Source organism: Toxorhynchites rutilus, chromosome 3 (assembly GCF_029784135.1).
Source record: "Toxorhynchites rutilus septentrionalis strain SRP chromosome 3, ASM2978413v1, whole genome shotgun sequence".
In the NCBI taxonomy this organism is placed as follows: domain Eukaryota; kingdom Metazoa; phylum Arthropoda; class Insecta; order Diptera; family Culicidae; genus Toxorhynchites; species Toxorhynchites rutilus.
The window spans coordinates 64,770,879-64,782,929 of NC_073746.1; the positions used below are offsets into that span (position 1 = coordinate 64,770,879).

At 34.3% G+C, this 12,051-nt stretch overlaps 1 protein-coding gene across 1 annotated transcript; it reads left to right on the forward strand.

The window, feature by feature from the left end:
- Positions 1-3,226: 3,226 nt before the first annotated feature.
- Positions 3,227-3,919, forward strand: LOC129780509 (adult cuticle protein 1-like). The gene is made up of 2 exons (XM_055788830.1): positions 3,227-3,433; positions 3,502-3,919. Exons 1-2 carry the CDS (start codon positions 3,428-3,430, stop codon positions 3,850-3,852), a joined length of 357 nt encoding a protein of 118 aa, XP_055644805.1. The 5' UTR covers positions 3,227-3,427; the 3' UTR covers positions 3,853-3,919.
- Positions 3,920-12,051: the final 8,132 nt, after the last annotated feature.

The window sequence follows — 12,051 nt, forward strand, 5'->3', positions numbered from 1 at the left end:
TCCGAAACGATATTCGTTCTGGCAGAGAATTTGAGTTCAAAATAAATTTTACTTGGCGAGACGGTAGCAACGGTATATGCAGAATGGATACAACGAGTGGTTTTAGCTACCGTCAAGTCATTTGCGACATCGGGAATTTCATAACGTATTTCCGATTACGGCATCCGGCAACTGCAAAACCCAACCGCACACAGCAGCCTCAGGTTAGAAGTTAACAACAGCTGATATTCATTTGGCTGAAATGAAATTCAGTTCTGACGTTTCCGATAATCAATATGAAAATGACACTGGGTGGAAAAAATAAACATCAAAACATATTGAAGGACAAAAGTTCATTTGCTCATATTCAATGGTTGCCTGGATCTGTCATTTTAATTTTCGTTTGGAATATATAGCATTTGATCTTAGCGAACATGTTTTTTTCCAACACTGGATGAATCTATCTTATTTCGACCGTGGATCGATCTCCATGATGATGATTGTTGAGTGGACGTAGTTATTCTGTAACAACACAAAGATGGTCAATGAGGGACCTGAGTTTTGAACTCACGATCGACCGCTTACTAAGCGAACGCGCAACCACGGAGGGCTACGGAGACCTCCCTGCAGTCGAATTATTAAGAGTTATTATTAGAATCGCATGTAGGTATTTTTAATATTACTAGTCAAAAATAAAGATGATTTTGCAAAGTTTTAAATTTAATTAATTTTTGAAAATTCTTGACTTCAGTTTGGTATGTTTGACGCGATTTCATTGTCCTTCGAACTTTGTTAATTGAGGGGCTTAGAATGAAAGGGGTGTAGGTGACTCGATCGATTTCTCTTCATCAACTTTTTCTTTCGTGAATAACTTAGCGCACAAAAACGTTCCAATTTGATATTGCTATAGGAAACGATGATTGAGGTTCTAACCTATCGTCCACATTATCAAATAAGCTGAATATTTAAATTGACAAATAAAGGTTTTTAATACTGTTTAAATCGCTTTCGCACTTATTGCACATTACACATTACGATGCGAATGTCCGTAATGTATACTTAGCCACCTGGTGCGATAGAAAGGGGTCGTAGAAAAGATGACGCAATTTTCCCGTAAATAGAATAAGACAGATCACAAAAAAACAAATGAATTAGAAGGGAATAAATGGTGCTATTGAAACCTTAAACAAGTTTCGCTGATTTTCCATGAAAATTAATGATGAATAAAATATATTTGGTAAACATGTCACTTAAAGGATTGTTCATCGTTAGCCATAAATATTTTTAATCATTTGAAGTTATCATCTCGTTCAAATCCGCAAATCATCACAATCAGTTTTTGAAGCGTCCAACCCCATATTGGTATGTTGCCGGACCTTTTAACAAGAGTTATGACTGCAGCAAAATTTTTCGCGAATACTATTGTGTTTTGTCGCACAAAACTCGACACGTTGAACACTACAGAAAAAGGGGGTTCACACTAGGATTGGGCGATCCTGGATCGATATTTGGAAGAGCGATCTTTTCCTCTCCGGTTTCCGATTTTTTGGATCGATTGTTTGTATTCCAAAAAAATCGCGAAAATCGATCTTTTCTTTCCGATCTTTTTGATTGAACTAAAACTTTTGTAAACTTGTTTTTTTCAGTGAACATTGTTTTTAATCTCACTACTACCAAGATTTTGACTAAATGCCATACGTATGGCATGGTATTTTATGGGATTATTGTCAGCGGAATTCTGGATGAATATCTAATAATAATTTTCAATTAATTTATTAACTTAAATAATTCCATGACGGTACAAGATAAATGCCCGGGAAAATACAAAATTCTGGGTTTTCAAGTTTAGTTTTTGTCATGCTGAAAATCAAAATATATGCGTGTCATGTTTGAATAGAAAAGTGAAATGTTTGTTCATTGTTTATTGGAAAAACAACACTCATATAGAATAAGTAAAGGAATTGGAAAAAAGGCATTCGATTTTTAAAAGATCGATTCTCTGGTAACGATATAATCAGTGAATCGATCCCAACACCGTTTATAGAATCGATCCGTCAAGATCGATCTTTTTCTAAAGAACGCCCAATCCTAGTTCACACTCCGGTGAAATTACACCAATCCATTTCTTAAGTTAGGAAGTGTTTTTTCGAAGAAAAAAATTGTTGTTCTAAAAACATTTCCCATGTAAATGTGCTTATCGTCCGATCGATGGAAAACTTGTCGGAAATTTTGAGGGCTATTTATATCTTTTTTTCCGAATTTTAAAAGCATATGTTTTCGAGAAAAATGAATTTGAATTTTCAAAATATTTTTTTTTCAATGAAATTTTTTTTCAAAAAATGCTTTCATAATTTTTAATGAAAACCTAAGTAATTTCCTACATTTTATTCTCTGACCAACTTTTTGTAGATCTTATAGTTTTTAATTTAAGATTTTTCGAAAAAAAAGTTGAAAAAACTCACAACATAAAAAAAAAATTAAAAAAAATATATCAGACCTACAAAATTTTAGTGTAGGAAATTATTTTGCTTTTCGTTGAAAATCATCGAAGAATTTTTCAGAAAAAAATTTAATCGAATAAAAAAAATTTTGAAAATTAAATGTCATTTTTCTTGAAAACATATGCTTTGAAAATTCTTTAAAAAAATAGATATAAAAAGCACTTAAAATTTCCAACAAGTTTTCCATACATCGGACGATGGGCACATTTACATTGCAAAAGTTTTTCGAACAACAACTTTCTCATGTTTTTCTTTGAAAAATTGTTATTAAGGTTCAATTTATTTCATTTTTATGTATTTATTATCCCATTTTAAATGCTCTTCTAAATATTCTCTATTTAGAAACATGACAAGAACATTTCAAACGAGAAATATTAAATTATAAATCGAACATTCAAATTGATAAGTTGTGAATGCTTCTCTTAGCTCAGTTCAACACTTCACTGATTATAAAAATCAAATCAAATGAATGGCAATTGACCATTATGTTTGCTCCATCTCTCCCTCTCTTCACATAACGTATGCATTTAAAAAAATGGACAAATTTCGGATGCCGATGAAAAAACTACAAAATATAGGTTTGTAGGTAGGTTTTTGTAGGTTTTTTTCATCGCCGTCCGTTCAATTTTTTTAAATGTATACGTTATTAGTACTATCAATATCGTGAATTTGGGTAATGAGAATTGTTTACTGATACCACTAAAAATATGTATAAAACGTTACGCATGATATACGACTCGGTTTCGGCACATATACTTTTACTTTTCCCTCAATATCAGTAATGTGATCAGAATCAACGAGTCCAAGTTTTTTTTTGAGTTCCATTCACAACTCACCTGTGAAGAATTCTGTTCTGATATAAAAGCTACAGTCGGATCCTTGATTACAGCATAAACAGTTTACGTGTTCCAGTGTCCAGAGCCTAAGTCTCCCAGATAATACTCAAAATGAAGGTGAATCGCTATTATCAAAGATTCGCAATCCAAATATGATAATTAAAAATGAGTTATGTTGTTTTCAGTGCATCATTGCCGCCTTTGTCATCGCCTTCGCCGCCGTTGCCGCGGAAGCCAGCTGGGGACCATGGGGAACCGTAGTCCAGGCTAATGTTCCATCGTGGCCAGCCGCTCATTGGGATGGTGCTTGGTCCGGTACCGGTGCGTGGCCAGTTGCTGCCCACTGGACCAGCGGAGCCTGGCCAGCCGCTGCTCACTGGGGCGTTCCAGCTGCTTCGGTTGCTCATCATGCCGGAATTGTGCCCGGTGCTGTTTCCGTGAATGCCAACCGTGGGGCTGTTCATGTTGCGCCACTCGCCGGACATGCCATCTCCCAGAAGCAGCTCAATCTTGCACCAGCTCCGGGAACTATCTAAACTGTTTGGCCGTTGAATGACACCCACATTGGGAACAGTTTTATCGAAATTTTGTGAGTCACTAAGAAATATGTAAATAAATATTGAGAAATGAATTTTATTCCGAGTTTGTATTGATGTTTTGTTCCTTATCGTAAAATTTTCGAACCGTATTTTTTTTATTTTTCCGTTATGGAGACCATTTACATTTTAGGGTTAATTTTTTCAGTCATTCGACTGTTTTAAAAAAATCATAACTTTTGAACTACTGAACCGATTTAGATGATTAACATATCAAATTGAAGCCGATGAGATAGTTTCATTGAAGAAACATTTTGCATGCGAAAAAATGGATTTTGTTTTCGTAATAATTGATTGTATTTGTTTTTTTTATAGTTTACATAGTCTCAGAACCGATATTAAATTAGGGGTTTAGAATGCAAGGGGTGTAAGTGATTTGATCGATTTCTCTTCATCAACTTTCTTTTCGTGAGTAACTCAGCGCACAAAAACGTTCCAATTTGATATTGCTATAGGAAACGATGATTGAGGTTCTGACCTATCGTCCACATTGTCAAATAAGATGGGAATGTGTTTGCAGTTAAGTTATGATCAAAAGAGAAAGTCGATAAAGAGAAATCGATCAAGGCACTTACACCCCTTGCATTCTAAGCCCTTCAAATATATTTTCATGCCAACTCGACTGGCCGTTGGCAGCACCATCTCAGATAGTAGTGAAACGTTGTGGGTGTAAAGACATGGGTCATTTAAGCAAGTATGCAAAGACTTGAAATATTCGAAAAATAATTAGACTACTTTTTAGAAAAAGCAAAATTTTTTTTCTTATTTTTTACAAAAAAATATAACTTAAAAACTATGATACCTACAAATTTAAAGTCAAAGGATGAAATGTAGTAACTTGTTTGAATTTTCACAAAAAAAAGCAAAAAAAAAATTTTCAAAAAAATTTCGCTTAAAAAAAGTTATTTTAAAATTTTAAATTAATTTTTCTCAAAACGTATTTTTTTAAAATTACCAAAAATATATATATGAATACTCTTACAATTTCCAACAAGTCGTCTATATATCAGAAGATGAACACTTTTACAGGGAAAAAGTTTTTCGAACAACAACTTTTTCATGTTTTCTGTGATAAAAAAAACAACTAATCCTAATTTTGTTTAAAGTCAAGATAGCGATATAGTGTATTCGACAAAGTTTTAGATCTTGTTGAAATATAAACTTTTGTCAAAGACATCAACTTTCTATCTTTCATAGTTTTTGGAATATAAATCGTTCTTGTATGAAAACTCCTGAAAAAAACAATGTTTTGCTCGTAACATTTTTGTGTGTAAATTCTCACGTTTGACATGTTCTTGACATGTTTCTAAATAGAGAAAAGTTAGCAGAGCATGTGAATTGCGATAATTAATACGTGAAAATGTTACGAATTAAACATTAATAGTGTTTTTTCGAAGAAAAAAATTGTTGTTCTAAAAACTTTTCCCATGTAAATGTGCTTATCGTCCGATCGATGGAAAACTTGTCGGAAATTTTGAGGGCTATTTATATCTTTTTTTCCGAATTTTAAAAGCATATGTTTTCGAGAAAAATGAATTTGAATTTTCAAAATATTTTTTTTTTCAATGAAAATTTTTTTCAAAAAATGCTTTCATAATTTTTAATGAAAACCTAAGTAATTTCCTACATTTTATTCTCTGACCAACTTTTTGTAGATCTTATAGTTTTTAAATTAAGATTTTTAGAAAAAAAAGTTGAAAAAACTCACAACACAAAAAAAAATTTAAAAAAATATATCAGACCTACAAAATTTTAGTCAAAAAATGGAATGTAGGAAATTATTTTGCTTTTCGTTGAAAATCATCGAAGAATTTTTCAGAAAAAAATTTAATCGAATAAAAAAAATTTTGAAAATTAAATTTCATTTTTCTTGAAAACATATGCTTTGAAAATTCTTTAAAAAAATAGATATAAAAAGCACTTAAAATTTCCAACAAGTTTTCCATACATGGGACGATGGGCACATTTACATTGGAAAGGTTTTTCGAACAACAACTTTTTCATGTTTTTCTTTGAAAAATTTTTATTAGGGTTCAATTTATTTCATTTTTATGTATTTATTATCCCATTTTAAATGCTTTTCTAAATATTCTCTATTTAGAAACATGACAAGAACATTTCAAACGTGATAATTTACACACAAAAATGTTACGAGCAAAACATTATTTTTTTCAGGAGTCTTCATACAAAAATGACAAAATCTATAAAAGATAGAAAGTTGACGTCTTCGACAATAGTTTATATTTTAACTAGATCCAAAACTTTGTCGAACACACTATATTGCTATCTTGACTTTAAGTAAAAATAGGATAAGTTATATTTTTTTCAGAGAAAACATGAAAAAGTTGTTGTTCGAAAAACTTTTCCCCTGTGAAAGTACCCATCTTACGATGTATGGACGACTTGTTGAAAATTGTAAGGGCTATTCATATATATATTTTTGAGAATTTTTAAAAAATAAGTTTTTGAGAAAAATTAATTTTAGTTTTCAAAATAACTTTTTTGTCAGCGAAATTTTTTCCAAATTTTTTTTTTGTATTTTTTTGTGGAAATTTAAATTATTTCGTACATTTCATCCTGTGACAAGAATTTTGTAGGTATCATAGATTTTTAGTTATATTTTTTTTTTGTAAAAAATAAGAAAAAAAATCGGCTTTTTCCAAAAAGTAGTCTAATTTTTTTTCGAAAATTTCAAGTGTGCAAAGTTGCTTTTTCGCCCACGTTTTTACACACACCACGTTTCGCTACTATCTGAGGTGGTGCTGCCAAGGTGCTTCTAAGATGAGTTGGCATGAAATTCGTCATTTTACGTTTTTTTTCTAGAAATCTGAGGTCTTACATATCAAATTGAAGAACCAGAGAGGAATTTTTTTCGTTTAAAAGTTATGATTTTTTAAAGTTTCAGTAGTTTCAAGCTATGACTTTTATGAAAAAAGACATTTTGGGGAAAAAAAAGATTTTTCGGACCACCCAAAAATGGAAGTGGGCACCCTAATGAATATTTTTTTTATAAATATGGGTCTAACATTTTGCGATGAGAAATAAAATTACAAATTTTCACGAAAATCTGAGATCCACTATACCTGATTGGCATACAGTGGTAGGAAAAAAAGAGCTGTGTGGAAATATGCGTTGCCAAAAATAAAAGCCCGCTCCCAAAAAATAGTATTAAAATTACTCAAACCCTTTGAGTAACCCCTCGTTTCTTCATATAGGGTTGGGGAAAAAGAAATGTCGTATTTCTGATCGAAATTTGACGCTCTATTTAACATACTTAAAATTATCCAATTTAAGTCAAATATGCGCCGTTTTGTTCGCAAACTTGTTGCCATTTAGAAGGCAACTTGATTCATTCATTCAACAACGGTCTACTTGGAGGATTTCAACGATTTTATCGGTTTCCACGACGATTGGCCTACCAGTACGGGGTGTATCTTCGACAGCCACTACACCAGAACGAAATCGATCAAACCAACGGCTGTGCTGTGCGAATCGTTACAGTATCGGGTCCATAAACTACACAAATTTTTTCGGCCGTCTTCGTTGCAGTTTTACCTCGCAGGTAAAACGTAAAATATGGCGAATTTCTTGCTTGGTGGACTCCATCATTGACGCGCTATAACTTGAGACTGAAAAGGACAATCACAACACTGTCAAAACGACACTTGTCGATGTCTTTAAATAGCCATATAGTATGACCCGATACGATAAGTACAACACAAGATATGTTTAAGTGTTGCCATATATTGACAATATACGACATTTCTTTTTTCCCAACCCAATATTATGACTATTAGAGCTATATGAACAGAGTGTTGTTTACATTGTATTATAAAAGCATTAGATAACGGTTTTCTCAATTTTGTTTGAATAAAAACAATTCGTTAAGAAAAACAGCAATTCATGTGTCTTTATTAATCAGACGGTGTCAGTGGTTGTGTGGTTAGCGTAACAGCCTCACAATCCGATCGGCCTAGGTTCAATCCCAGCTGGCGTCGTTAGGATTTTTAGAGGCGAAAAATTTCTGATTACGTCTTCCTTCGGATGGGAAGTAAAAGAAGTTGGCCCGGGTCATGAGTTGTTGAGTCTGATAGGTAGGATCAAAAAATAAGCGAAGATAAAAACAAAAAAGAGTCTTTATTATAAAATCAACATTTTTCATTGAATTTTCATCATATTTAGCTGGATTCAATTCATAAAACTCAAACCAAACATTTTATTTCAATGGGACGTGAAATAAAAATAGAAAACAATTTTAAAACCCGAGTTCGAAAAATAACAAATCACACAATAAAAGCAAAAAAGTCAAAAGCATCAATATTTAGTGTGTCTTCCTTAACCCTTCATTACGGCAGTCTGTTCCGCCGAAGTGCTACCCCTGTACGGAGCACTGCGCCGAAAAGTATGCACAACGCGCTGGTGTAATCGAGGAGCAGTATGAATTTCATGTCGTCTAAAGACGACGCTCGTACACACAGCTCGTCGCGCGGATGTCGTCTATAGCCACGCTCGTAACGAAAGGGTTAAGCTTCAATGATCTGTTGAAGACGTTTGGGTATACGATCGACCAAGCCGATACCGGCCGGCCAGTAGGCAACGATTTTGGCCGATACTGGCAACGAAATGTATTCCTGAATGACTTTGACCGATACTTTTGGAGATTTCTTCACTTCCCTGATGATTGTTGATTCGTCCGGCAATTGGTCTTCCTACGACGGCCGCGAACCGTAAACTTCGGCCTTGTGCACAATTTTACGGCATGCTCTCCGTCAAATGCGTCTCAAATTAATCACTGGAAGGTAGCAAATAATATCGTAGAGCCCTAGTTGTCAGAACATGTGGAAACGAGGGGTTACTGAAAGGTATTAAATCGTTTTGATATTATTTTTTGGGGGTGGTCTTTTTTTTGTCATCGCATATTTGCAAGTGTTTAATAATTCAATAACATAAGGTAAACATAATCTGACAAAATGGCAAAACTTGTTAATTACATGAAAGGTGTTGTTATAAATAGTTAATATACAATTCCATAAAATTACGGTAGTAGTTTATGATGAAATTGTTTTTAAATATGCTAGGCGGGCTTTTTCATGACTATCACTGTAACTGTTTTTGACGTTAATTTTGTAAAGGAGTTATAATGTTAAAGGAGGAGTAATATCTGATACTACAATTATGAAACACCGGAATATTGATTTTCTTTGAATGTTTCGCGCCTGACCAAAACAATGAACGTTATAAAGCTAATATTACGAGTGAAGATAGTCAATGTACATTATTTTATAATATCGACTCAAATCTCTAGAGGCCGTCCGATATCGTTGTCGTTAAAATTTTTGTGAATCTCAATTCGTACTTAATTGTACCATTACCATTCGTATCAGTACCATTTCGTTACTGATTTAATTTGAGTTCAATTTTAAGATCCTCAATAGGACATTTTTCAAGACCCCTACTGCCATTCTACGCATAGTTGTCCCATGTCCAAAATCAGCAACTGGGAAAAACGCTATCAAAGTTTTCTACAATATTTGTCTACCAGAAACAGGGCCCGAAATCTTCGAAGGTGAAAAATGAAGCCCGTTTCTACTCTCAGTAGCTTCGCTTCGACTAGAACTGCTTCGGCAGTCGCCGTTAACAAAAAGTGACTTGACTAGAAAATGAATTGACTAGCGTCGACTAGCGAGGAAGACTGGTGAACTAGTTCAGTCAGGGGTTGTGACTCGACTAATGAATACAAATTTGCCTCTTCATTCAACTGACTTCAATCCACACTTCCATTTCCTCCGGACACTAATTTTATACCCGCGTACGCAATCTTATTTTTACGTCCATATAAAGAGGATCGAAAACATGATTTCTGATGCAAAAAAGTAGTTACCAACGAACTTAGACATTTATCTTGAACACTTGAATGGCGTTAACGTTCCCTTGGAACTTTTGCCATCTCAACGTATGCATTAACTAGCGTCATTTATTAATACATAGTTGGGATTTCTTCAGTCAAATAACACGCCTTGAATGTATTCCGAGGGGCCACAGTGCAACAGTGCAAGTCGAAGGAAATTTCTTTGACGAAAAGGCCAGAACGGCCAGAACGGAAATCGAACCCGAACACCCGGCATGATAATGTGCGACGCTAACCACTCGGCCACGGGTGCACGACACGACATAGACATTTATCAAGTATGCTATAAAGGTCCTTGCGTTAGTATTAGTAAATAGCGTGCAAAATAGCGCACACACAGCACTCTATTTTATATGTGTGAGTAATTTTCATGGACGATACAAAAGAATCTAGCTCACCTGTAGCGTATGTCGAACCACGTTGAACTCAAACATCGATGCATGCACACGTACATTAGAGAGAGAAAGAGAGGAACTAATTCGTTTTGGGGGAAGTCACTTCAAAACGCAATGAGGACAATTTGACTGGGAAAAATCGAAATGATATACAGGCAAACCTGTTTTTGTGCGGTAGATAGGGACCGCATAAAAAAAGTTTCCCCCAAGAAAATAACTCGAATCTACGCCGTTCACCGTTCAATTTCCTTTTGTTTCCCTGCTTTGCGATGGGACACTTTGCCTTTTCGGTTGCACGTGACTGTTTTGTGCTTTTAGTTGCATGTCGAAACGTGTTGCTGTTAGAAATCAATCAAAAATTTAGAAAAACTTAGAGTATTTGATGAGAGGATGGGAATGATTTCAGAAGTAGATAATTGAGACGCAAATATGCTTTTTTCGCAATGAAATGCATATAAATCATCGAAAAAAACTAAATGGACGATAACTTCGTCTATATGCTTCTTTTCATACACCGCACAAAAAAATATCGCACAAAAAAACCGCACAAAAACAGGAAATCGTACAGAAAAAAATACGCACAAAAAAAAACCACGCAAAAACAGGTTTTACTGTAGTCGAGTTAGTAGAGCGAGATAGCGACTAAACGCCCGTCGTTTTGGCGGAGAAACTGCGTGAAGAAGCCAAAAGTCATTAATAACTGAATTCGGATATAGTCAGTCCGATAGTCAGCTGAATATTCCCAGTTGACTATGACTATGCAGAACCCTGACCAGAAGCTTCAAGCATTTCAGTATAGCAATACACAGGGTTTTTTATAAGCAGTAAAGTATTGTTTATTTAGGGGGTCTCCGTAGCCACATTGGTTGCGCGTTCGCTTAGTAAGCGATCGATCGTGAGTTCAAAACTCAGGGCCCTCATTGACCATCTTTATGTTGTTACAGAATAACTACGGCCACGCAACAATCATCAGCGATGGAGATCGATCCACGGTCGAAATAAGATCGATTCATCCATACAACTGCTCTGCTCTGCAAGAAACATCGGGCTGCTGTTCTATAAATAACTCAACAATGATCAATCAACTGTCTCCGTTGTCCGGTCTAACTGGATAATGAAAGAATAGATAGAAAACTCTTACGCCTAAATGGCTACTGTGTAAAAATGTGTACCATATGCAAATGGTATAGAAGGGAATATTCTAACGCCGAAAAATGGCAACTGTGTAATGTGCTAATTTAGATATGATAAACATGTGACATGTACACGATTAAAATTTGGCTCTGTTACAGCTAAAATGCTAATGAGCCTAAAATAAACAAAAGGGATAAAAAAAAAGTATTGCCAAAACATATCATGGGACAACTATGCGTAGAACGGCAGTCTACTTATGAGTTGAACACATAGTTTCTTATCATATTTTATATTTATTCCCTTTTTCCACATTGTCATATTTCTCTTGATATGGACGTATTGAGTTATAATGAAATGAACAGTTATTATTGTCTTCATTCCAAAGTGAGTCAATAAGTGCAAACAATCATAATGCACGTGATAACAATTTGCGCGATATTAAAAATGCCAGTCGAATTGGTTCACATCATGTGTTGTTGATGCTAATCAATCATTTAGTTTATCAATGTATTGCCAAGGGAACGATTTAAGTTTTACTCGAGGTCCTATCAAGCAAATTATATTTGTAATGTTTTTTGATTGTTTGAATCGAAGTGAACAATCAATCGTTTGAATATGACAGTGTCAGATGACTTATTGTTAAAGAAAACACACCATGCATTCAATTTTCGACAATCTAAGTTTATTTACATATCATCGGCA